Genomic DNA, 27,641 nt, shown 5'->3' with positions numbered 1-27,641 from the left:
ACAGGTCTATATAGTCTCAGTGTAGGGTTATGTAGAACACGTCCATGCCAACCTTCTTATGTGTTGTTTTTATTGTTGTTGTGTTCTAACATTGTCGTTATTTAATTGGTTATTTTTTCTACTGCATCATCCATGAGAATCTGCGAAATATCATTGCACAAAGAAACGTGTCCATGTAACAGTAACGTTTATTAAATGAGAGATCTTTTAACGCTACAGATTTTGTGTATGAATTTAAAATATTACTTGCATTACCAATAAAGTTTGTTCGTCTTGAATGTCCGGCGCATGCGCATTACGCGTTGAATTGAGCTGCCTCCTTCTCTTTTCGACCGAGTGTCGCTCACCGCCTGTTTGTAAGAATAAATTTGTCATTTTAAAGATTTAAATACATATTTATCTTTGGACCTGGTACGGAGAGGCAACAGTCGGATATCTAGAACATGCCCAAAAACAAAGGTAATATGTTTAATTATTTTATTACCTTCACAAAAAGAGCTATGGATTTGGGGCACGAGCTTCGTTTAGCAAACATGGCTAACGTCGCAGCGTTAGCATCTTAACGTCTATTTTTTTTTTTTTTTTTTAATGAAGATATTTAACAATGTGTTTAAAAAGATAAGAGAGGAAAGGTATCTGCGGAGATAAATGTGTTGTATTTAATATTATTGATATTATTTAGAGTCAGGAAAACCCTTTTTTTTAATGCATTCGTATCTAACCAAAATGGCTCGCGCGCTTAGATACTAGTGCGTGGATGCAAAATAAAAATAAATAATATATTTTAATAGCAGATGAAAATCAGGTTAATGAATCGAGCTGATAAGATGTTGAGCTGCTGATTTAAAGTTCTGCAGGTTGACCGAGTTGAACATTTCCTGTTTTAAATGTTTTCAATCTCATTCTTTACATTCTCTCATGGTTTCCCTCTTCAGAATCAAACTGCATCTGAAAATCTGAAAATTCACCAATAAAAAAAACATCATTAACCCATAACTATGTAATATGATTTGGTTTTATGCGTATAGCAAGTTTAACCAAAGACTTAACATCTGGATACAGATGCTGAATAATCAAAAAGCCAGAGGTGACGCTGGTGAGGAAGAGCTCATGAGGAGGAGGAGGAGGAGAAGAACTTTTGGGAAGAACCAGTCTGGAAATGGACCCCGTCCTCAGAGCCATGCGTTGTCCCGAAGCAGCTTCACAGAAATCCTGATGTACAGCGTGTCCGAAATATCAGAAACCCAACTAAATGCTCGAGTTCTCATCCTCTGTATTGTGTTTTGCTTGTTTTGGAGAATTTTGCTTGACGACTTCACTCAACGTGGTCCCATCAGTTCCTGACTTTTCGGACTCTGCAATTTTAGATCTCGACCGAACAAGACAGACACGACGTGAGGAAGAGGAACCAGACTCAAACTGGCACCCGATTATAAACTGCTCCAGCATACAGACTGTACAGTGTGGAGGAGTACAGTAGCTGAGTGTTTACAGGACGAGCAGTTTGTGAGCATAATAATAATAATTATTATTATTATTCAGTCCCTCAATCAAGGAACCGCCGCAGTATTCGTAGGAGCTTGCAGATTTTCCGTGCGTTTTGGTCTGACGAACATGAGTACAGCTAAAAGGTCTTGTTTACCAACAAACCTCACCGCGAAACAGTGTGCAATACAATTTCACCAAATTCCAAAGTAGATTTCCGCAAATTTTTGAAAAATAACCCACAGCAAAATCGAGCATTTTTTTAGCCGCAACGATGAGAAATAAATAAACGAACTCAGCAAAGTCCTGTAGGGACTGATTTAAGAGTCCTGGGAAGAGCAGCAGGACAGTTTTGGTGGTTATGGCAGCAGCAGGTCTTTAGGTGAAAGTCTGCAGAATTCAGCGATGAAAAAGGTTTGTTTTGGGGGTTTGTTTATGTGATGCTCTTTTTCCTCTCATCTCTAGGTAAAGGAGGAAAGAACAGGCGACGTGGTAAGAATGAGAATGAGTCGGAGAAGAGGGAGCTGGTGTTTAAAGAGGATGGACAAGGTAACACATGCTTCTCTCCTAAAAGGGAAAGTCCTCCCTCAAACAGACTTTCTTTCTTTCTTTCTTTTTTCTTTTAACCCCTCCAAAACTGATGTGAAAGTTTGTATTCCATCATCATTTTTTAAAACCCTTCAACTATTTATTTATTTATTTATTTATTTATTTATTTATTTCTCCAGAGTATGCCCAGGTGATAAAGATGCTTGGAAACGGCCGGTTAGAGGCCATGTGTTTCGACGGTGTCAAGCGGCTTTGTCACATCCGAGGAAAACTCCGGAAAAAGGTGTTATTCTTTCTGTTGCTCTGATTCTCTCTTTCTCTCACACACACACACAATGACTGTGCTGACGTGGTGCTTTTTTGACGCGCTGTCCACAGGTTAGTGTTCAGCTTCCTGTTCTGCATGGAACTCCGAGCGATCTATCCGACGTCACTGGATTAAACTGAATGATGGTTTTCACTTCTCGATAAGGCTGCACTGTTCATGATCACAATTTTTTTTTTCTCTCTCTGTTCCAAACAATTTATCCGTTCCATCACCGAATATGTCATAGTTTAAATATTAATAAGACGCTCCAGATGATCCCTTGTTATCCTGTAGTCCTGTGTCTTTATTAACAGCAGAACGCTTTTGTTTAGTTTCATTCCTGGTGTGTTTTTATGCAAATGATTAACCTGGAAGTATGTAATTTACTCTCCGTGGTCAGATTTAGTGAAGTGACAGCATGGATCTGTTCGTGGAGATAAAAAAACACACCCACTTATTTTTTTAAATTTAATTTACACTCATGAAATAATCTCTAATGGTTTTGGATTTGAGCTGAACATGGATGTTTTGTGGTACAGTGGTGCCTTAAAGCTGATCTCTCGTTTCATTGTTCTCTCTCTCTCTCTCTCTGTCTCTCCAGGTTTGGATCAACACATCAGATATTATCCTCATAGGCCTGAGGGATTATCAGGTACGTTTACAGCTCAGGTACTGATGTACCCACGTTACAGGTTTCTATGCCAGACATTATATACACTAACTGTCCACTTTATTAGGAGCACCTGAACATTCATGCATTTATCTAACCAGCCAATCATGTGGCGGCAGCACAGTGCATAACGTCATGCAGATACTGGTGAAGAGCTTCAGATCCAACATTAGATTGGGGAGGAGTCTGATCTCTGTGACTTTAACCGTGCCATGGTTGTTGGTACCTGATGGGCTGGTACGAGTGTTTCAGAAGCTCCTGGGACTTTCACACACATCAGTCTGTAGAGTTTACACAGAATGCTGCAAGAGCCAAAAAGATTTATATTACATTGCGTATAGATGCTAGCTATATATATATATATATATATATATATATATATATTTTACACACACACCTCGGGTTCCAGTCCCATTAGCCAAGAACAGGAATCTGAGTCTGTTATGGGCACATACTCACACAAACTGGACAGTATAGAAAAGATTAGAAGAATAAAAATCACCTGGAAGACTTTTCCTGGAAGACTTCAACTGTCCAGATTGGGTTAGATTTGTGTTCTAGGTAAGAGTTTAAACATCGAGAAACACACCATCGCTGATTCATCGTTCTACGTTTATATTTTAGGACACGAAAGCAGACGTTATTCTGAAGTACAATGCTGACGAGGCTCGGAGTCTGAAGGCGTATGGAGAGCTTCCAGAGCACGGTATCTGTCTTCCTGTAATGCACTTCAATCTCATAGTCGTGCTGATTAAGAGCTCCGTCACTAGCCTTGTTTTTCTATCCCCCTCAAGCCAAAATTAATGAGACGGACACGTTCGGACCCGGAGACGACGACGAAATTCAGTTCGACGATATTGGCGATGACGATGAGGACATCGACGATGTAAGTGTGAACACAGTCATTTCATTAAGAATATAGCGTCTAGGGCTCCCAAGTGTCCAAGAGAGCGAAACCGGCGGTGGTGTCTGGGTGGGCGGGGCTTACTTTTTCTCCTCTGTCAATCACAGAGATTGTAGACCTATGTGAGTGAGTGTGAGCTTGTGTGTGCGGAAGAGGGCAGATCGTGGAGATCCTCGGACGCAGCACGAGCAGCGGTTCGTCTCCATGTGTCTCAGAGGAAGCACGTGTTAGCCTTCGCCCTGTCTAGTTCGGGGGGGGAGCCTGTTTTATACTCGCTGTGTTGTTTCCTATTGAATTTGACTTAATGCATTCATTGTATTGATGTAGATCTAACATGGAGCTGCTGCTAAGGAGGAAGTGGACTTTTGTCTGCCGGAGGAGAAAGGAAGCCTGGATTCTGACCCTCTCTCGGACCCCCGTGACTCAGATTTAGGACTTTTATCACTAACTAAATGACTGCATCACTATCTACAATACATTGTTAGTTTTTAATGTATTTATATTCATTTCACACAGAGTGGAATTTCGTTCAAGGATCTCTGGATTCGCAATAAAAACGAACAATTTAATGTTTTTGTCTTGCAGCCTATAATTCTTGTAGCGTTCAAAATGATCGAGAGAAGAGTAGATGCCTATAACTTGCCACTCTCTGTGGGTTTGTTTGTTTGTTTTTTTTGTCTTTAATTAGCTATTCGATAGGTCTCTGGACATGCATCGAGTCCGTCTCTGAACACACAGGAACACGTTTCCTCTTTATTTGTGAATGGTTTTGAAACATTTCTACTTCTTTTTTTGTTTGTTTATTACAGAGCTGCTTCATTAAATAAATAAAATAAAAATAAATAAATTCGCACTGGAGATGCACCGATGCTCTTTGCACAGATTCTGATCTCATTTTTAATATCTACGTATATGTCTCGTTACTCCTGTGAGTTTTTTACTCCTGTGCTCCGGAAGCTTCCCTGCTTCCGTATAATCAAATGAAATAATGGAAACGTTTCCATCGGTGCATGTCTAGTTCAAATCTGTCGATTTTTTTCTTTATTCTGAAGTGAGGCTCGAATGTTTACTTTCTATCATTTGAAGAAGAAATGGACGTCAAATCTCAATATTTTTGTATGCAAGAATAAAAAATTAATTATTATATATCATTTTTCATGAATTGTGTCTTTCATAGAAAGCAAATTGTCAGTAAATTTGTGGAATTACGTCGTTAATACCAGGACGGTGTAATAATTTTCCTTCTCTGCTGCTTTTGATCAAAAGAAAAATGAACGGTTTTGAAATAAAAGACAATATTAAGTGAAATTAATTTGCGATTTTGCTTTACTTCATCTTTCCAGATTTTAGTCGGTTCACTTCATTCGTTGGTTTGTGTTGCATCTTTAACCTCTGCTTCTGTTGTATCCTTGATCCTGATTTTGTATTGGAATATAACGCATGTATAATGATTGTGCAATGTACCAGTGGTGATCCCCAGAACTCTCAGAAGGAACCTGAACTGCCTTTAATTATCTAACGAACCACTGATGAGCTAGCCCCGCCCCCCCAGTTCTTGGGGTTCTCCACATGATGGACATCTATAGAACTAATCTACAGAGTGTAGTATTTCAGTCAAGCGTTAATAATTAATGCTAAACAGATTAATACTATACTCAATACCTTTGCTCCTAGCCACAAATCAGATCATCTGCGAATGCAACCTCATCCTATACAACCCTTTGTGTTTTTGGACGTGGATAAGTGTTCATTTCCGTCATGCGCGTGAAGCAGAAACGTCGGCATTTACAGTATACTGTGTAGGTACGTATGCATGTGCATAGAACACGGAACGCACGTGCTCAATTTCAGTCGTTAAAATGCGTGCACGCGCCTGACAATTTGGCACATAAGACCTTTTTGGACAACCGCACGCGCCAGCCACTGTGATCAGCATGGCATGCAATGGTGCATTTCCCAAATGCATTTATGCTTTGAATAGCTTTGCATGGAAGCTGATTTTCGTTGCTCCTGATCGAGCAGTTGCCATGGCTACTATACGTAGACCCAGGTCTGATCATGACGTAAAGCATCGCCTTTTACGAGAGCGCGCGCTTGCCGTTCACACACACACACACACACACGCGCGTGCGCGCGCACTTTCCTCATTGGATGCTCTGCAAAAGATGGATTAAAATAAATAAATAAATGAAAGAGAGAAACGGACACGTTTATCATTCTGTCATTTTATTTCTCACTCACTCATATCATGTAGCTAAATCTTACCCAGAATCCAGCTGATTATTGTGAATATTTATATTATTTTTTTAAGCATTATTTTTTGGAGGAGGAAGTGGAGATGGCTGCAATTGTGGAGAAGTCAAGTAAGTGACTTTAATATCCTTAAGTGTACGGACATGAATATACCTTTACTGAATGATTTCTTAGGCTGGAGGAATATCAGCAGATCTCTGCCTAGTGTATTAGATTATATACTGTAACAGAAGGACAGAAATATTAAGAGATCTTTCTGTGCACAAGAGATGAGTTCAGAAATGCACAGAAAATACTGAAATACTGAAAATGTGCTTTTGTTAGCGCGATTTGTCCATTGCACTGTCAAGACTTCTGTGAAAGACAGGAATTATGTCCCTTCCTTTCACAGAATTCGGATCCGATTATAGGAGTGCTGTGTGCTATAGATGAAGAAAGGGCTGATATTAATCTGGCATGTGCATGATGGACTCACAATCGGGCTCAGACACCAATTAATGCTGTATTTTGATTGATTATTTAAACAAAACGCATCAACATTGGTGTAAATGACCTAAAATGATGGATGTAAGATTCCCAGGAATATGAAGAATCCATTGATTATTCCTCATAAAAGAGGTGTGATCTCATTTCAAGATGGAGGAGTTGCTTTTTCCAATGATTTCCATCCTAGTCCATGGAGATGCAGTGGTGAAGTCTTACAATGAGGAAAATGAGAATTTTTCTTCGCAGAGATCTACGTTCATATGCATAACAATGGGCAATGAACACAATCAAGAAGCTGAATTTCAATGAGCATGCACATGCATGACTGATTATATTCCAAAGGGGTGTGTTTGTGTGTGTTTGTTATATTCTAATTCTCTATTTAAAGATGCTACAAAAGACCGAGCGAGATTAGCCCGAGAAAAGAGAGAGGAGAGAGAGAGGACTCAAGGTACGTTGACTAAAAGTCTTGTGTCTTAAGTTCTTCATGACATCATGACACATTTCTGATGCAGCATCATTCACTACGTTTCATATCCTGATACGAGTTATTATCCAGAAAGTGTTTCTGGGAATTCTGTTGTCTACTATAGCTATAGCCATACTGTAGAACTATAGCCATTGTTAAGCTAAGCTAAGCTAAGTATGTATCAACAATGCATCATAAAGGTACACTAGCTGACCTGGAATACAAAAAAAACTAAACAAATCAAAATCCTAAAAGTTGTGGCATGGACAGTCTAGATGAAATTTGAATAGTTATCTCACCTCCGAAAGGTAGTAAGGGGTGAATACTTATGCACTCGCAACTTTTACTTATTGTATTTGGAAATTATTTTGCAAACTATTTTTGCTTTCCCCCCAAAACATAAATATTAGGAGTTATTTTGTGTAGACTCTGTATACACAGTCAGGTCCACAAAGTATTTAGACAGTGACACGGTTTTGTCATTGTGCCTCTGTACACCACCACAATGGATTTGCTAGATTAATTTGTTCATCTTAACGTGATGCTTGAGTAACTTGTAGCAGAATAATGGGAAGACAAGAGTATGGAGAAGGAAAGGAAGAGCTCCAAAGCATAGCACATCATCTGTCAAACCTGGTGGAGGAAGTGTTATGGCATGGACATGTAGGGCTGCCGATGGAACTGGGTCAGTGGTGTTTATTGATGATGTGACTGCTGATAGAAGTAGCAGGACGAATTCTGAAGTGTTTAGAGCGTTAATTTCTGCTCAGATTCAGTCGAATGCTGCAAAACGGCTAGCACGGCGCTTCACAGTACACATAGATAACGACGCAAAAAGTACCGCGAAAGCAAACCAAGAGCTTCTTAAGGCAAAGAAATGAAACGTTCTTAAATGTCTGATGACCTCAACCCAACAGAGCGCGCTTCTCATTTACTGAAGAGAGAAAATTGGCTTTGGGGGTGTAACACAGTGCCACTATCTGTATCCGTGATCCAAATGTTCATATCTATATTCAGATTTAAACCCAAAGTGGGCGTGGCCTAAACCACACGTTTTTGATGATGATGATGATGATGATGATTATTACTATTATTGTTATTATTATTTTGAACATGAACCCTATGACCTTGCCCTCAGGAACACTGGAAAAAGCTGTGGTAGAAATGTTAGCATGGTGTGTGAATTCAGGCTCTGACCGTTCCTCAACCTCAGCTACATCGCTCCAGTTTATAAATGCTCTCGACTAGACTTAATAAAACACAGGAATGTTTTTTTTGTTTGTTTGCTTTTTTTTAAAAAAAAAAAATCTTGCTCACACAATTAATATTTTAGTTTGTACCTGCTTGCAAATTTTTTCTTCTTCTGCTCATGCCCACATGTAGGTAAAAACACTCCACTCACGTAATCAATCAAATTATTCAATCAACGAATTAATTCATTTGTTAATTGCTTAATTAGCATCCCGCTGAATCCCAGTCCTGGCATGATCTAGTATTAAAAAAAGCAAATAGTGCCTCATATTCGTATCTGTATTTACATCTGTTTAAAATGCACAATATTGTCAATCCTATATGCCTATTATCACTAGATGGTTAAACTAACACTATTTGAGAAAAAAAACCTCTAATCAAGCGTGCATAAGTGCTATATGTGAGTTCCAGGAATGGAACAAATAATAACTGTACTTAAGTAAAAGCGTGAGTATTGTGTTAAAATCATACTCGATTAAAAGTTGAAGCATGAAGGCAAAACTCTAATTAGGTCCGAAAGTATCAACAGTTAAACATGCTCAGCTATTAGAAGAGTAAACGCGAACTTTTGTAGTGGATGAAAAGAGCTGAGACGTTGATCATGCCTGATTCTGCAGGACTAGCTAGTTCGCTAAGCAGTCAGTCATCAGGAAAATATTATGCTAAGTCAACATACCTCTGAAAAATAGAATTTCCACTGCCCGTTAATAACGTTTAACAAAACGATCTAATTTAACTAGCTAATTTAAAGAGGTTAACTATGCAGCAAGTTTAGCTAGCTAAATTTCGAAACTCAACTAGCTAGTTAATTTAACTTGCGGAAATTAGCTTAAATGAGAAAACTTAGCTTGCTAATTAAACACATTTAGCATATGTCTTTAGGTTTTAAAAAATTTTAAAGCAGGTGTTTAATTTTTACACGGGAAGAAAGGGATCAATCACATCCTGAATAAATCAAGTAAAAGACAACGTACTAAGAAGGAAGGGGAAAAAAAGAAAGAACGATATCCCGGTGTCTGTTATTTGTAATGAGCATTTTGAAGGTCAAGATGAAAGTAAAGATTAAAAAGTTGTTTTTTTCCTATTGAAAATTTACTTTAAGTATTCATTTTCAATACCAATTGAGTAAAGTCCAAATCTTCCAAAATAGTACTTCAAACTACACTTGAGCTAACATAGTGTTGGAACAGCACTATGGGTGGGCGTGAAAAAACGTGATGGAATGCAGAGATGGTCTGCCGTTATTTCGATATACCCACGTTCACCGTGTGTGTACAGCATCTCGGGAGAAGGAGCTGTTGGAGAAGGAGCAGCGCTCCCGTAAGCAGTATGAGCGCTCCCTGGAGGAGCGAGGGAGGCGTCTGGAGGAGCAGCGGCAGCGAGAGGAGCGTCGCCGAGCTGCTGTGGAGCAGAAGAGGAGGCAGCGTGGTGAGGAGGAGAAGGTCAGTGCCTCACATGTCCTGTCATCGCTCTTATTCATTTTTTTACCTTATTTTCTTCATCTGTTTTCTCCTTATCCCCGCTTGAGCTTGGCCTCATGGGTCATGTGGTACAAGTTGAGGATGTTTATAATGTTCAGTCTAAATGTTATAATAAATAAGCTTTAGTCGTGCTGTCCGATTAAACGCTCTGTTATAATGCTGATAAGTAAAAGCTACAGAGCTGAGCCACTCTTTCCTGGCTGGGGGTGGAGCTCATTTGTGAGCCAGAATAATTGAAACAGAAGCCAGAAATTAAGAGAATACAGAGATCTGCTGCTTGGCACTATTGCAAATCATATTTTGTCCATAGTATCTTTGAAATAATAGGATTAGTACAAGTCCTGAAACATTTTAAAATATTACAGACTGCACCTTTAAATATTACGGATGTATAATAATTGTATACAATTAGCATTTCTCGGTGCTTTTACCTATTAGCGCAAACGAACCTGACTCAACCCCTTCTGTTAAAACTCTTAAGTAAACCTCTTAAGTAAGTTCCTTTTAAGTAAAAGCTACAGAGCTGCCCCGCCCTCTTTTTCAGATCAAGGCGGAGCTAATTTGAGGGCCAGAAAATTTATCAAGAGAAGCCTAAAATGAAGACCAACAGAGCGATCTACTGCACTGTAGTGTTGCATAATCACATATTATCCAGAGTCTCCTTGAAATAGTGTGTGTAGTTCAGATCTAGAAACACATCTAAGTATTAAAGACTGCAGCTTTAAATAGTTGGGTGTATAACGAGTGACACAATGAGCATCATTTAGAACCGCAACGCCAGAACCTAAAGGTGCTTCCAACTGACTCCACCCTCTCTGTTAAAACTTTGAATGCCTTTAAAATAAAAGCTGAAATGCTGGGATGTTCTAGCTAGGGGTGGAGCTAATTTCAGGGCCAGAATTATTATTATTTTATTTACAGGATCTTGAAATAAAAAATAAAAATAGAGAGCTCTCATCAGGGAAATATTGCAAATCACATTTTCTACAAAAATATCTTTGAAGTTAAATGATTAGAACAACTCTAGAAAGACTTGTAAACATTACAGACTGCACCTTTAAATGACCTTATAATGGATAAAGCAGCTACAGTATGCCAGTATGTAATAGCATGATGCTAGAAAAGAAGCCAAACACATTCGACGTCCTATTTGCTATTTATTATTCAATAAGAGGACCTTTACAGACAGGGGCGGAGCTTACAGTGGATTTCTTTGTGTTTATTGATTGAAAACATTGCATGACCATCCCCCATGTTAACGATCGTTCGCTCCGGCATGGCGTGATGACCTCACCGTTCCCGATATCCACTGCACGCTGGCAGGTGCATAAAATCACAATGAGTTACTGACTCACTCGGCATGGTTTATGATTTAATGCAATGAGTGATTTCTAAATGTAACAAAGATGTTATTTTATGAGAAAGGCCCCGGGTCTGTGTCAAACAACCTTTAACAAAGCAGTGTGTCTGAAACCGTCCGTCCATGCTGTTGGATTGATGTCGGATCGACGCACTTGCTCCAGTACGGGGTTTTAATGCTGTGTGTGTGTAAAGTCTTACTTTAGATGACTCTGTTGTTGGCTAGTGTGCTGCCTTCACATTGATTTCCTCTGACTTCCTCTGCAGTGGCATCAGAATAAATCCATATCTGAAATCTGCGCTGCTTTAAATGTGTACACACGCGCAAGAGAAACAGAAAATAAAGTGCGATTTAGTTACAGTATTCCCGTCTCGTCTAGTTGATCTGACTAGTGGATGGTGATGGTGAAAATGTAGAACTAGAGATGCAATATATGGGTCATGAAGGGTGTTCAGTCGTATACGTTATAACAGCGGCATTCAATAATAAAATCAAATATTACTGCTACTGACTAAGATTTTTTTTTTCCAATAATATATTTTTTTTAATTTATATAATATTTTTGCTTATAAATAGTTTCAATTATTTATTTCTTAGGATTCATTTTGATTTATTTATCATTATTTTGCAGAATTAAAAAAAAAAAAACATTTTCACGAGCTGTTTTATTGTTATTTTTATTGTTAATAAGTCAATTTGAAATTCTTTATATATATATGAATAACAGCAACTGTAACTGTATTTATATATTTTATTTTAAACACAGAGTCATGATACTCTACATACAGAAACCCAACAGTGTCCTGACCCCTCTTAGAACAGACTTGCGATAAATGAATTAGTTTGTTTATGCTGATTGATCTTTTGTTGTACTGAATGACATTTTACTGGGCTGAAAATATGTTCATCCTTTCCAAAATATATGTTTTACATTATTCTTAAACAATTGGCACCCTGTCCAGGGTGTACCCCGCCTTGTGCCCGATTCTCCCTGGGATAGACTCCAGGTTTCCCCGTGACCCTGCAGGAAGGATAAGCGGTATAGAAGATGGATGGATGGATTATTCTTAAACAAAACTTAATAACCTAATATAATAAAAACGACATAGGAAACCATAGTGGCATGTGTTTCCCCCCTTTTTTGTTATTGTTGTGTGTGTGTTTATGGTTTTTATTGAATCCTTTTCCATCTTTGGCTTACATATATAATATGATTGAACTGATTTGATGTGTTAATCTACAGTATGTATAGAATGCGTTGTGTATATAGTGTATGTAATGAATATATTGTTGGAATCTGTGCCACTGGGGCACTTAAAGAGTTAATTTTAGAGAGAAAATGCAGCCAGTGAGTAAATGGAAAACAAGAACAAGCAGGACGAGAGAGACGAGGAGAGAGAGAGAGAGAGAGAGAGAGAGAGAGAGAGGGAGATTACAGATAGCACTGATGTGACCTGTGCCATTACCATAGCTACACTGTGTGTGTGTGAGCGTGTGCGTATGTTTGAACAGCCGAGTGCATCTGGGGGGATGAAGGGAGGGGTCTGGGCGGGGTTTCTATGCCATATTCGTTTCTGTGTAGCTGTGCACTCCATCACCTGAGAGAGAGAGAGAGAGAGAGAGAGAGAGAGAGAGAGAGAAAGAGAGCGAGCAAGAGAGAGAGAGCGAGAGAGAGAGAGGGACGGAGACACACACACACACTAACAGGGCAAGGCCCTTCCTTGTTATTATCCAGTAGTCAGTGAGGAAGAGCCGTTGTGCATCTCTGTGAGCGTGTGTGTGTGAGTGTGTGTGTGAACGTGAGGGTGGGAGGCGGTTGGCATGGAGCATCAGCCGGCCTCGTCTCCGTCCTCGCGGCGCCGCAGTGACAGCTCAGTCAGAGAGAATCTGGTCTTCCCTGTTTTGGAACGCAACGAGCAGGAGCACCTGGAGGAGCTGATGCGGCGCTCGGAGGACCGCGGCCCCCCGCTGGAGCAGAGACCCAAGCGCTGGACATGGGGCGGCCCGCCACGAGCCTGCGAGGGTGAGTCCGAGATTTCCCCAGGGAAGGAGGAGGAGGATGAGAGCATGTAACACAGGGTGTGTACGCTGCAATGCAGGGGTGGATTTTTGTGGTTTTTAAGATGCCCGAGCCGGTGTAGGTGTTACCTAACAAACTGCAGTAGCACAGCGTTAGAAGTGATGCAGTTTGGCAGAAAAAGGTGGCGTCTGTGCGTGCGTGCGTGTGTGTGTGTCGCTGATATCTCTAAAGAAGCTCAAGGTTAGACCTGATTAGCAATTCATAGTGACTCGGATGCTGAATAAACTCCGGCGTCCCTCTTAAAAACATCCCCCTCCTCCTAAATATCATTGTCTGCGTTTTGCCGTGGACGAAATCTCCATTTTGTCTCACGTCACTCCTTTAACAGAATGGCATTTAGCCACCCTGCCCGTCATCAGAGAAACCCTCTCGTGTGCTTTTCCACAAAGCAGAGACAGCGAGAGAGACACAGTAGCACCACCCGGACTCGACTCGGTGGTGCATTCATAACGACGTTAATAATTCACCCTGTCCGAGAGACCGAAGCCCCACGATGGGCCCACACGACGCGCGAGTCGATGCACGGTGTAACCGTACAAGCATATAAAGAGAGGTACAGCGATCCGACTTCATATTGGGTTCTCTTTGCTTCTAGAAAACTAGAAAGCTGCTCTGAGATAACCTGAGCTCATCATCAGGATGAACATTCCTCCTCCCTCCCCCCCCAGTGCGGATCATATTACCAATCCAGCTTGTCTCAAAAAACTCATCAAGTGCACTTGTTCTCCAGCATTTTGCTGACGAGCCGATTAATATTTCATCACGCTATTTCATCATGTCATTTCTGAACGGTTTTACAGTGATACGGAGGCCTGCGGAGTCATTTTGTCTGTCAAATGTATGTACATGAATTCGACGATGAGTTCATAAATCCGTGTTCAGGCGTGTCTGTAGGCCTGACCTAAACATCTCTGCATACACGCTGCAGTTAAAATGGCAGGACAACGAGATAAATCATGTCGGATCTTTTTCCGGCTATAACGTGACGAACAACCGATAAGATTTAAGTGACAACCAACTAGAAGGAGATCAAAACGTTCATTAATCTGGTTGCACAAGCATGCACACCCTTTTATAATGGGATACAGTATGTCGCTGTGCTCGGAACGAACCTATCACGTTCCGGCTCATGTTCAAAAGTAATTATCACACGCCTTTTCATCAATAACAGGATTCAGATTCACCCCCGGATAAAGATCAGCTGTTTCTTTTGGATTTTCTTGACATCTTTTTGCCTTCATCTGACTGCTGAAGCCATGGTCTTACAAGAGATGTACGAGATCTCGTCGTTCAAAAAGATATTGATCCGGAGAGGGAGACAAAAGAAGCTCCGGAATGTTAACTGTAGCATGGAAAAGCATGGAAGCCTTCATCAGTAAGTGGAAACATTATAAAGAACATGACATCCCTCCAAAATTGACGAATGGACAAGACGAAGAAACGTCAGGGAGGCTGCCAAGAGACCTACGGCACTGTTAAAGGAGCTGCAGGAATATCTGGCAAGTCATGGTGACTCCCTGCATGTCACAACAATCTCTTGTATTCTTTATTTGTTTAGGCTCTGGGGTAGGGAGGCAAGACAGAAGCCCTTTCTCACAACAAAAAAAACCCTGAATCCATTTAAGCCCACCTTAGTGTAAATCACCCAAAATGTGTTATGGTTTGATAAGCACAAGGTAGAACATTTTGGGCATAATTTTAAATGATACTGTATGTTTGGCACAAAAACAAGGCAGCTTATCACCCAGAGAACACCATACACCAACAGTAAGGTGAAGCATGGTGGTGGCAGCATCACACTATGGAGCTGGTATTCTTCAGCTGGGACTGGAGCTCTAGTCAAGCTCGATGGAAACATGCATCACTTCAAATATCAAGCTGTTTTGGCACAAAACCTGCAGGCCTCCGTTAGACAGCTGAAGAAAAATGTCACCTTTCAGCACGGTATCAACCCGAACGACACAAATCTGAGCCAACAAAGGAACGGCTTCAGAAGACGAAGAGCATCGTTTTGGAATGGTCCACTCAGAGCCCAGACCTATATCCTAACGGAAAAACAGATCTGGCATGAGTTATCTTGGTTTAGCTTTTTACATCACAGAAAACCTGCAGTTTTAACAGTTTTAACTGCAGAAAATCTGCAGTTTTACGGTTGTCTAAGTGCAAAACACAAACATTCCAAGTACACAACGCAATGTGAAAATGCGATAGCAACATCAGAAACACGCTGACATTAACTCAAAATGGAAAGGGGCGGTCCTTATTGAAGAAGATCACATGCATTCTGCTGATTGGCTGTTCACACGTGCCAGTCTGAGACATAGCACAAAACGGCCTGAAGCATTTATTTATGCTTATATTGATCACGGGCCTTCGCATTATGTTCATTTGTTTACTCTGTCGACTAATTCACATACACAAACCTCAGGTTATTTGGAAGAAATAAATACTCCCTACTATAATGACTTAAGCAACTCAGCATTAAAGTGCACCTATTATGGTTTTGAAACATGCCTAATTTTGTTTTAACGGTCTCATACAATAGATTAACATGCATCCGAGGTCAAAAAACACTTTAACGTGCTCATAATTTAAATTACAGCATTACCTTTTATTCCCACTGTCACAAACGTCTCGTTAAATGATTCGTTCTAAAGGATTCGTTCTAAACTCCTCCTTTCAGAGAGCATACTCTGATCTGATTGGTCAGGTGTCCCAGTCTGTTGTGATTGGTCTACCGCTGTCAGCGAGCAGCCGATGAAGACGAGAGACGGGGCTTTTTGTTACAAACCTATGTAGGTTAGTACAGGAAGTAAGTCTGGAATCACTAACGACTCGTTTCAGCTGTTCAGAATCGGTTCCTTTCATTTGGGAGTCGATAACTCCGTTTGTCGTACGCTTTGATTTTTGAAATTTTGCAGACTTTTTTACATTCACAAACAGTTCTATAGCACGCTACATGAAAAGTAATATCTGAAAAAGCATAATAGGTGCACTTTAAGTGATTTCCTCTAGGCTGACTAGTTTACAGACTGAAAAAGTGTATTTTTTCCCCCTTATAATCATACGCAGTGTCCAATCAGGAACGGGTGTGTGCTGTTCAGTAAGGACCTCCCCTTTTGGCCTTCTTCTTGATGTGTTTTCTGATTGGCAGTTGTGTTTTTTGTTTGTTTTTTTGTTTTTTTTACAAATGTTTGGGAATTGGTTATGTGATGTCCCTGAGTAACAAGGTGTTTAGGAATAGCTTTTAAGCTACAATTACGTGCCGTACAATTACGTATGCTCCTAAAAGGCAGGATTTGTCAAATGACTGTTTCGCTGTTGCATTCATGTGTCACTGCTTTTGACAGTAAACTAACTCCTTAGCATGAACTGAAGTAACTGAAGTATGTGAATGTGTGAAGTGTGTTTATATGAACACATAAACCTGTGCTTTCTCTGCTCTGCATCACCTGCTGCGTAGGTAATCCTAAGATTGCCCCGCCCTCTTCTGCTGCTTCCTCCATCTTAGCCAATGAGCCTGCTTCTCTCCTGTCTGCCAACCAATCCAAAGCCGGTACTAATCTACAGCTGCTTTGTGTGTCGTTGTCTTTGTCATTATGCTACAGTATATTCTATGTGTGTGTTTGTTGGGGGGGGTGGTTACTCACCACATGTCATGTGTCTGATGTCATGCTCTATTGTGTTCTTTGTGCTGTTTCTCAGGCTTTTCTGTTTGTGATGTTTATTTCCTGTCTATACATTTTTACATTTTCTCCTCTGTACTGCTTGTAAATGTGAACCAGCACTGCAGCGCCAAGCCAAGCTGGGGTGGTTACTCACCACATGTTATGTGTCTGATGTCATGCTCTGTTGTGTTCTTTGTGCTGTTTATCAGGCTTTTTTGTTTGTGATGTTTATTTCATGCCTATACATTTTTACACTTTCTCCTCTGTAATGCTTGTAAATGTGGATCATGTGCCACTGGAACATTTCTTGAAAATAAAACCCACTGAATGTAATTAATCATTAGGAGAGAGTGCACGTAGCCAGAGGCTGTATCCTGTTCCCTGCGCACGTGGAAGGGCGGATGTGCAGGATCAGCTTGGTGCTGCAGTGCTGGTTCAGTGCTGAGGGGATGGGATAAAGGGGCTGGAGGGTGGATGCTTCATGTGTTGATTAATTATATTTATGCAAATCCATGTCACAGCAATGGCATCACTCCACCAATCCCCATGAACGCTGATACTAGATATTAGAGCAGGGTGATAGTCGAAGATTGTCTGATATTATCAGAAAATGATCCCGAATATGATATGGCTGATATTAGAACTGCACCTCCATTGTTAATGCTAAACTTTGAACACAGGGTTTTTTTTTTTTACCTTCTCTGGTTACGAGCAGCCAATCAGAGCAAACGCATGAAACAAATGATTGCGATAAGTTAGTTAAACACAGCAAGCAGTGTTGCCAGATCTGCAGTTTTCCTGCAATTAGGCATTACATTACATTTAGTAAAGCTGTAAACAGTCGTATCTTTACTTTCACCTGACACTGGAGACTCCTTCAGGAATAAAGCCATCCACGTGCAATAGGATGCGCCTTTGAACTATCACTTGACCATTTTGTGGTGGGTGGAACCATTTTTTTCACCGTTAATATTTAAAACACACTATTAGACCGTTGTGATGAAACACAATGCTCTTGATGTTATTAATTACGTTTGTTTGTCTTTGGCATTTGGCCCTAAGGGTGTACAAACTTTTGCACTTAACTGTATATAATACGGTTAATGTGTTGACAAGTGTTCAAAACGACAGATTTGTCCGATAATAAAGTTAGAAGATGTTTGTACTTTTTGTTTTCTTTCCCTAATTAACACTAATCACAGCTCCAATCGGGTCTCAAAATGACTTTCCCTGAGCAGTTCAGTAGTCTCTGACTTCCCACAATGCCCCCCTCTCTCTCTCTCTCTCTCTCTCTCTCTCTCTGCAGTACCAGACTTCATGATTCCGCCGGACTGTCCAGAGCTGGACCTGATCGCCTGCCTTTCCTCCTCTAACTCCTCAGCTGCTTTAGCACAAACAAGAGGGAGAGGCAAGTGTAATTCATTCCACTACCAAACATCAGCCATTATTCTGTCCTCTCATCATCCCTGTATGACCTCTGACCTTCCGCTGTCGTTCCTTTGTCCTCGTTTAGCCTCACCCAGCCCCCACAGGTCCCCATATAAGGCCTCGCCGAGCAGAGCCGAGCGCAGGAAGACCAGCTCCCCATCTGGACCATTGGAGGAATCCCAAGGGGCCGCCACGACCCCCAAAACCCCCCAGGTCAGCCGCGTCAGTACATCAGCTGTTTACTTTGTTCTTTTCCAAATCCATTTTTTGTTCCACGGCTCAGATTTTAAGATTCAGATTATTCAACAGGCAAAACTGAAGGATCCAAACCACCAAGGAGACAGTCTCCTAGCAACCGCATTGCTCTGATCGTGGTGTTTCCTGCTTCAGAGCTTTTTTTCCCCTTTTTTTTCAGCTCTTCAAGCTGCCACATCCATGCGCAGATCAATATTTCAACTTATTCGTTTATTAGCGTTTCACAGGTACAAATGTATAGCATCCGGGTGAGATGACGCACTAAAGCAGACTAAAACCGAGGCTTGGGAATAAAACTGTTTTATGGAAGTGCAAATGACACAGCAGCAGAAAGTAATATTTGTCATTCACAGACAGAGAAACAAGCCGGCGTGGTCACTGAGTCCTCAGCAAAGCAACTCGAATCTCCCATGACGCCCACCAAGAGCTTGGCTGGCTGCAAGAAGCCCAGTACACCCAAAAGGTTTGCTTCAGATCAAACACAGTCGCGTTTTCTGTTTTTCCTTCTCTCATCACATTGGGCTGTATTCAGACTCGACGACTTAAGTCTATAAGTTGGGTTAATATTTACGTAGCGAAAGAACACGAGTTCAAATCCTGACGTCCGTGCCCTGGAATTTTGAGAGCAAAGTTGGATTTGCTCTCTGGGTGGGAGGGACATTCTCTCTCTCTCTCTCTCTCTCTCGCTCTCTCTCTCCCCTGTCAATCACAGCGACACTAGCCAATCCTCGGCATCCGTGAATTCATGTATGTATAAGAGAGTAAATAGCGCTTTCAGGGATAGAAAATGCGGACTAAATTTAAGAAGTACGATGTACCATACAAGCAAGAGAATTTAATAAAGGAAAATAAAACCAGGATACTAAACCGAGCTTGATTACTCAGTACTTTACTCTCGTACAACTGTCTGTAGTCACACCCGAGGTCTGAATACGAACATGCCTAAATTTTTGTACTGAATCCTCATGCAGTATGCGTAACTCTGAATATGGCTCAGTTTCTGCTTGTGCAGTGTTTGCATGAAAACCTTGTCCTCTGTGCTATAATTAAGGTCCAGGTCATGTAAGAGCCGTATCCAGTCTCCGTGTTCTCCCGGCCAATACCCCAGCTCACCTATGAGGCACAGAGCCGTGACCCCGGGTGCAGAGAGCAACAAGAGGCTGGATGGAGAGGACAAAGGACTGGAGAGTAAAAACTCCAGCACTCTGGATAGGAAAACAACAAAGAGTGAAAAGATTCCCAAATCTACAAGCAGAGAACTCGGACATAACGGAGGTAAGATGTTGACTGATGGAGTAATGACATCATTAGAGTTTTTCCATTTTGCTTTCAGGACGTTCAACGTTTAGGATGTTTATTAAATTGAGCACTAAGCTGGCTTTCGACTTGCAGCGTGTGTGTGTGTGTCTGTACAGTATTCAGTATTCATGGATTAGTTTTCTCTCTAATCCATGGGGTGTGTCTCAATCAGCTCCCTTGTTCGGTAGTCAGGGCACCATCCATCCATCCATCCAATCACTTATCCGTAATCGGGTCGCGGGGGCAGAATCTCCAGCAGGGGACCCCAAACTTCCCTTTCCCGAGCCACATTAACCAGCTCTGACTGGGGATCCTGAGGCGTTCCCAGGCCAGTGTGGAGATATAATCTCTCCACCTAGTCCTGGGTCTTCCCTGAGGTCTTCTCCCAGCTGGACGTGCCTGGAACACCTCCCTAGGGAGGCTCCCAGGGGGCACCCTTACCAGGTGCCCGAACCACCTCAACTGGCTCCTTTCAACGCAAAGGAGCAGCGGCTCTACTCCGAGTTCCTCTCGGATAGCTGAGCTTCTCACCCTATCTGTAAGGGAGAAGCCAGATCTAGAAGATCCAGTCAGGGCACTACATTCGCAAAATCCTTCCAGTTCCAGTGCGCTAGAACATTCGCTCCCTTAGAAAAATCCCACAATACAAAAACCAGGAAGTGTCAATGCTTACTATGTTCCCTTACTGGAAAAGACGTCATGTTTTCTGAAGATTCTCAGCTCGAAAAAGAAATAAATAAATGGCGGACGAACTCTCAGCCAACTTCGTCTACGGCTGTAAGTAGCTTGTTATCGTTGTTGTGGCTCTCGAACGATTGCTCATTACGTTAGCAATTTTCAAATTTATTTGACGTTCATTTGAGTCTAATGACTTTAAAAAATCCACTAGCTAGCCTAGAAAACTTAGAAAACATAAATATTTTATACGTTTGTTTTTTATTACAGTTAAAGCAGAAGGTTCGTTCTCCTGATGCGAGTGCATGAACGGCTGTTCACCGAAATAGCACCTGAGACGACTGGAAATCGAGTCATCCATTGAGTGTTCCAATGTGTAGCGAGCCTGATTCACGACCTAGGGAGCCAGTTAGCCGATCGAGACACGCACCACGCCTTGTACTTTCTTGCACGCTTCTGGATCTCCGTGGCTGTTTAATAAAATGGTGTCTGATCAGTTTTAGCTGAAGGCTACACCTGTTGAAGTGTTTTCAGTGCTTCTTATTCTTATCTGTGGAGATTTTTCTGGCTGGACGGAGGTGCATGCTAAACGCACTGATGTGTGTGATGTTTTATTATTATATCAGAGTCTCCAGTGACTCCGACTGGAAAAGCTGGAACCACTGATGCTGAGGAGGCCTCCAGAGTGCTGGCTGAGAAACGGCGGCTGGCCAGAGTGCAGAAGGAACAAGAGGAGAAACAGCGACTGGAAGAAGAGAGGTGTAAACAATATACCGCATACCGCAATATATGCCGCAGCGCTACTGAATGCCCCGTCCTCATTGGTCAGAAAGTGCTGACAGCAGCTCAGTCGACTCAGGTCACGGGTTTATATTTAATGATAATGAGTCTTTATTTGTCACATATACATTACAGCACAGTGAAATTCTTTTCTTCATATCCCAGCATGTTAGGAAGCTGGGATGAGAGTGCAGGGTCAGCCATGATAGAGCGCCCCTGGAGCAGAGAGCGTTAAGGGCCTTGCTCAAGGGCCCAACAGTGGCAGCTTGGACCCCCGACCTTCCAATCTAAGCCACCTTTATTTGCATTAATGTGCTCATTCTAATACGTTATTGTTTCTATAGTAACAGCTCATTCACAGGGACTATACGGTGGACGCAACACATAAACAGATTTGTTTAAAAAAAAAACTGCATGTCATTCAACAGGACATTTTTGGTGTCCGTTTATACTAAATAAAGACAGTACGGTACTCATTTCTGAAATGTCCAAATCTGCATGTTCCCAGCGTGAAAATATCCCAATTTGTATGTTTCCCCCCAAGGTATTTTTGAATCTATAGGATTATTCCAGGTTTAAAAGGCTCTGTTAGCATTTACAAACTGCACCTTCGATTGCCGTCTCGGTTAGGCTTAAGGCCGAGGAGTTTGAGAGGAAGCAGGCGGTAGAGCGGGAGCGACAGGAGCAGGCGGCTCAGCAGGCGGAGAAGGAGCGGCAGAGGCAAGAGGAAGAACGCAGGAAGAAAGACGAAGACGACAAGCGGCAGAAGGAAAGACGTTTGAAAGAGCTCCAGGACCAGCTGGACAGAGAGGTCACCCATAACTAAATCTCATTTATTCGTCAAAACGTCCTCGTCTGCTTCGAAAAATGGATTTTGTGGCAGTGTGGTTGGGATGGTGACGTCAGTGTGTGTGTGTCGGTGTGTTATAGAGGGAGGAGGCTTACCAGAGGGTGCAGAGGGAGGCGGAGAGGAAGCAGCTAGAAAGAGAGCAGATGAAACTGCAGGAAGAGCAAGAGAGACTGCAGAGGAAGAAGGTTTTTATTTATTTATTTATTTATTTATTTATTTATTTATTTTACCCATAAGATCACCAACACGTTAAATAAATCTCCACTGAGCACGCATTACACACAATCTCCTTCTATATCCGGTCCGATTTTACTAAACGAGCTGCTCGTTTACCAATCAGCGTTAAGCTCTATAACTATGTAATATAAAATCAATTATCAGTTGCTTTTAGTATAGTCAGTCAGTACTAACTAAACTTGAGGAAGAGAAAGGTAAAAAAGTAAGTCGGGTTTAAAGCTGAAGTGGTAACAGGAACGAACATGAACATGAATGTTTCACAATGTTCTATGCAACTCTAATCAGATAAAAAGTACACGGTTGTTCGTGTCATTCTTTAAATAAAACAATAAAACAGGTTCAGGATGTGTCATTAGAGGAAAAGAATCTCTTTTTTTCCACACCACCCTGTCCTGTCGGTGATTATTTTCCCAGAACATCACAGCGAACGTGTTTTATTCCTTACTTAATAATGGATTTTTCTGCCCTATAGCGCATCGAGGAGATCATGAAAAGGACAAGGAAAACTGACGCAGAGCCGAAGGTACTCGCATACACACACACACACACACACACACACACACACACACACGTTCAAAACAAAAAAAAAGAAGTGAAATGAGTCACTGAAACACCAATTTTTCCACTTTATGTTTGAATAGAAAGATGACACGCACGCCGAGTCAAGCTCCTCCGTGATCGAGTCGGTCTCTGTCTTGGAGTCTGCAGGTGAGAGCGCAGAACTTTCTGCGAAGGACCAGTCTTGAAAGGAAATTTAGAGAGAACCTATTATTCTATGGCAGCTTAAGTTACGTAGATATAGTGATAGTGATAGCGTTAGAATTAGCAAGGACTGTCACTTTCAAGCACAGGTTGAAAGCCAGGTTACAGTTAAAAAAAAAAAAAAAAAAAGCTATGAGAAGTAAAAGAGTTTATAGGAATGCTCACGAGAGCCTTCGCTGTCATAGCGTTCTTTATAACGGGGTCTCATAAGCCTTAAGACTTCGGGATTAACATGTTTGCATGATTAATATTTTAAGCTACATGATAGGCCGTTCAACTGCTTGAAAGCCAAGTTATAATCCTATAAACACAGAAAAATCAACTCGTAAGGGTTTATGAGGATTTATGAGGGTTTGTTTGTTTGTTGTAATGATTTCTTGTGGTAGCATTTTAAGCTCTAGAATAGGCCACTGATCATTTACAATAGCTAGATAAAATAGACATTGTATTAATAAGATCTCGACTAGATTGGATTGTTCTTTACTGTGAAATCATGCCTTGAATTGCAAATATTAACATAATCGTGTTAAAGGTCCTATATGCGACTTTTGCATCTGAAATCAGAGCTTTTCTCGACATCATTAGAACTGGTAGTTAAAGTCCTGATTTCCAAAAGATCGACCTGGACTTCTACGTAAAAAAAGAAACCGTTAAACCTGTGGAACAACAGGGGACGAGGAGCACTTTGCTAACCTGCATTTGCATACCTGAACATGATTGGCTCTTATGTTTTATGATGCAGCAACACGTTGCTGTCCCAAGTACTGCCACAATACTGACTCGGGTTTCCAGTGAAATTCGTTCCTTAGTAGAAGGCAGCAAAACTTTTCACAATGATATAGCCTACTGTAATATAGTGAATTTCAGTTTCAGTATATTTCACATGCGATAAGCGAGAGATGATCGTTTACGAATGAGAAAGTCGCGTGTGATGGATAGAAAGTGATCCTGTTGAGCAAACAATACAAGACGAGACTGGAGTATAAAATCATATGGAGATGAAATCAATGAAAATTAGAGTGAAATGTGGCATGAACGACTCGGTGAAATCGAACATACCTGGAAATGATTGCTGTTTTAGTGTTCGAGGTATAAAGTAACATGGTGTCATTTTTTTTTTTTTTAGATGCTGGACAGATTAATGGTCCCTCCATCAGGTCCTCAGAAAGCTCCACTTTTGCCGAGTTTAAGAGAGGATTCTCTTCGTCCGTCATGGCTGGCTCACCCGTGATAACCTTACAGCCTCTGGAAGCTAAGGGGAGTGCGGCTGATGATCTTTCAGATGGTGTCCAGTCCATGGATGTCAGGTAGGCTGTCACCGTGGTAACAAGAACGACACTGCGTTAGTGTAAAATAAATGGTGTAAAAACGTGTTTTTGTTTAACGATGAAAACGAATGTATGATCGTTGTATGGAATTCTAAACTGCTAAAATGATGACATCATTCATTAATAAGTTGAATCATCACACTTCATCACACCGTTGCATCATTGATTATTTTCCTAGAACAGCACAACACCCAAGCATTTTATTCCATCCTTGTGATATTTTCGCTGCTTCTTTCAGCCCAGTCTCTAGAGAGGAGCTGATGCAAGAATACTCTCCTGTCAGCGAGAGCTCAGAGAACCTCATGAGGAACCCTCAGGCGCTGGATCTCCTGCATCTCACCGGAGAAGCTGCGTATCCTAAAGCTGGGGACTGCAACAAAAACCTGATCCAGAGCTTCAGCAGCACTGCTGCAGACTCGGCGCTCATCCAGGGTCTCGGGCCGAGCATGGATAAGCTCACTGTCTAGTGCAGCAGGTGATCGAAAAACCGGTCGGGTTTTCAGAGTCTGCGTCTTAAGTTCAAGATATGTCCAAGAAAGATAAGTCCAAGAAAAACCGCAACGAAAGTTTTTTTCAGAAATGGGTGAGGGTGTCCTCTGGTGGTCTGGGGAAAAATTGTCCATGGTGGACTGTCACGTCCACGTCCCCGGACCATCAGAGGGCACCCTCAACCATTTTTTAAAAAACTTCCATTGTGGTCTGGGGAGGAATTGTCCATGTTGGACATGACAAAGAGCTACATCAGTAATTACACAGGGAAAGTTTCTCGTATTCAGACTCGAGTGACACACCTGTGCCCTATTCAGATTATGCAAATCACCTGCGTGTAGTTCACGCCTCCAGGGTTGCCAGATTTCTCTTCAACAAAATCATCCGATGCGAGATTTTTTCAACAGCGACAAGACCACCGCTTTTAAGCGCAAACACTTGCCTTTAAGCCTCAAAATGATCGGGATGCTGACTAAAGAAGGAAGTAGCCTTTTCTTTGTTTTACAAAGAAATAACTAAATAGTATACATAAATATAAAAGCAATGCCATATGAATAATGACAAGTACTGCCATAAAGATCGATTTGGAGTCTAGTATATTTCTAATACACTTCTGCATGAATATTCTTAGTCGAATCACATTAATCACGTCCATCCTCAGTATTTCATGGCTTATAAAATAGCACTTGATCCAGCACATCCTATTATTTGGCCTTTTATTTTATAGCTTGCGCGCTGGCAGTTTATGAAGCCCTGACATACTAAATCGAGGTCATGGAATCGTAACGTGTTTTGCATTTGGATGTAGTCAATTATCATCCGAACCTTTTTAAATCTTTAAATTCAACGTGTTTTTTTTTTGTTGTTCATTTGACTCGTTCTCCTGGAAAGAAAACACTCCTACGGTTGGAAGGATGATCCGATTAAGCGCTCATCTGCTGTAGTTTGAGTGAATTCTTAAATGTGTCCCATTAATAATTCAATCCTTGATATAAACAACGTCTCCGTAGCCTTTCTGTCGACTTTAAACGTGATAATAGTGTTAATTAAGTGATTAATAGTGTCACGTTTATGTATTTAATATTAGCCTTCTGTAGTATTCTGAGTGTATTTACAGGGACATTTGACGTATATTTCAGTGTGATATGTTTTGGCGCTGGACTTAATTCCGTTCCTTACTCGAGCCGATATCAGAGCCAGAATCACGGTCGGATAATTGTGCGTAAGTGAATACAGAACTTCGGTATTAAACCCTTACTATATGTCCTTTTTTGTTTTAGGGTATACGTCACATCTTGGCTGTGTTGAAGAATGGTTTGGGATTGTCTGTTGTGCCTCTGTTCCAGCTCCTACAAGCTTCTCCGCGAGAAACCCGTCTGCATCCTGCGGAAAAAGGAAGGAGCACTGAATCAAGTAGTTATAATACGTAGAATAATAATAATAATAATAATAATAATAATAATAATAATAATAATAATTAATAATAATTTTCAAAAGAGCTTTGCCTTTCCTTCATAGGTATACCATTTCAACATATTTCACTGTAGTAATGGCTGGGGAAAGCAACTGTATTGCAACTCTTGCAGCCATAGTGATCTTTATATTCCTGTAAACACAGCGTAGAGTGGTACACGAGCCTTGTAGCAAGCAACTTTATACAGTTTTGCTGCGAGAGCACAAATGACCAGCAAACTGACTGTGTGTATATGTGTGTCGAGTGTGACGTGTCATGTATCAGGGTTTCACGGTTCTTCAGTAAGCAAAGTCAATGCGAGCGTAAAAACTGTTAGAACACTATAGTATGCTTATTTTTTTTTCCATAACTCAAAAAAAATAAAATAAATAAAAGTAGGAAAGACTTTGCAAAGATGTAAACTATGCAGGAAGTGTAAATCTGAAACAAGTGATGTCAGAACAACTAGTGATGAATTATTAACACAATGCTACAGCTGTAAACATACCGACTTCAACGCTCTTCAATACGCTAAATATGTGTGTTACCTTGTTAAACGGCTCTGTTTATTACAGTCTTGCGTACTCGGGAGGTCTGTTTTGAGCTTTGCATGCCAGTGCAGTTGTATGGATTCCTGACGTTCCGGTTTGCTGGTGGTCCTACGTGACGTGAGCGATGCTCAAGATGTGTAAGACTCCTGAGGAACTCTTGAGGAACAGTTGAGGATGAATAAGATGGCATTTCAGGCTTGAGGGTTCTGGGGCATGTTGAGGAAAGGGTCCGTTTCATTTTCATTCTCATTCTCACGTCAATCCGTTGCTTCATGGTGATAAATGGTGCATGAGTCAAATGCTCTGGAATTGCAGAAAAAACCTGGGATATTGACATGACAATAAAGTTATTGAGCCACACCCCTCGTCATTGCTTCTTCAATCGAAAATGTTTAGAGAATAAAATATACGTTGCTTTTATTGTGCCATGTAGCGGTGGGCAAGGGTGACTGCATCTACATGGGTTTTTTTTGTATTGCTGTAATATGCACAAAAAAAAAACATCTATGTTAAAAACAGAACTAAGAACATCAATTTCAACAAAAAAAGAATTGAAAATAAATAAAAAGTA

The 27,641-nt window shown here is 41.1% G+C and overlaps 2 protein-coding genes across 4 annotated transcripts; both read left to right on the top strand.

The window, feature by feature from the left end:
• Positions 1-291: 291 nt before the first annotated feature.
• eif1axb (eukaryotic translation initiation factor 1A X-linked b) lies at positions 292-5,061 on the top strand. Its single transcript, XM_017453285.2, has 7 exons — positions 292-459; positions 1,951-2,034; positions 2,214-2,317; positions 2,943-2,993; positions 3,636-3,717; positions 3,806-3,897; positions 4,243-5,061. The coding sequence occupies exons 1-7, from the start codon at positions 444-446 to the stop codon at positions 4,246-4,248; spliced, it is 435 nt and encodes a 144-aa protein (XP_017308774.1). The 5' UTR covers positions 292-443; the 3' UTR covers positions 4,249-5,061.
• A 1,064-nt stretch (positions 5,062-6,125) lies between these two features.
• On the top strand, positions 6,126-26,830 carry map7d2b (MAP7 domain containing 2b). Of its 3 annotated transcripts, XM_017452668.3 has the most exons (17): positions 6,126-6,278; positions 7,043-7,105; positions 9,653-9,816; positions 13,136-13,238; positions 16,759-16,851; positions 18,270-18,371; positions 18,477-18,604; positions 19,000-19,109; positions 19,698-19,921; positions 21,247-21,379; positions 22,031-22,211; positions 22,331-22,435; positions 22,960-23,010; positions 23,129-23,195; positions 24,376-24,556; positions 24,816-25,052; positions 26,347-26,830. In XM_017452668.3, the coding sequence occupies exons 1-16, from the start codon at positions 6,254-6,256 to the stop codon at positions 25,042-25,044; spliced, it is 1,959 nt and encodes a 652-aa protein (XP_017308157.1). In that variant the 5' UTR covers positions 6,126-6,253; the 3' UTR covers positions 25,045-25,052; positions 26,347-26,830. The 3 variants fall into 3 exon arrangements, with proteins under 3 accessions (XP_017308157.1, XP_017308158.1, XP_053530954.1); XM_017452669.3 differs by lacking the exon at positions 16,759-16,851 and having other exon boundaries at positions 6,128-6,278; XM_053674979.1 differs by lacking the exons at positions 6,126-6,278; positions 7,043-7,105; positions 9,653-9,816; positions 16,759-16,851 and having other exon boundaries at positions 12,836-13,238.
• Positions 26,831-27,641: the final 811 nt, after the last annotated feature.

Source organism: Ictalurus punctatus, chromosome 23 (assembly GCF_001660625.3).
Source record: "Ictalurus punctatus breed USDA103 chromosome 23, Coco_2.0, whole genome shotgun sequence".
NCBI classification, from domain to species: domain Eukaryota; kingdom Metazoa; phylum Chordata; class Actinopteri; order Siluriformes; family Ictaluridae; genus Ictalurus; species Ictalurus punctatus.
This window is presented reverse-complemented; position numbering and strand designations above follow the sequence as displayed.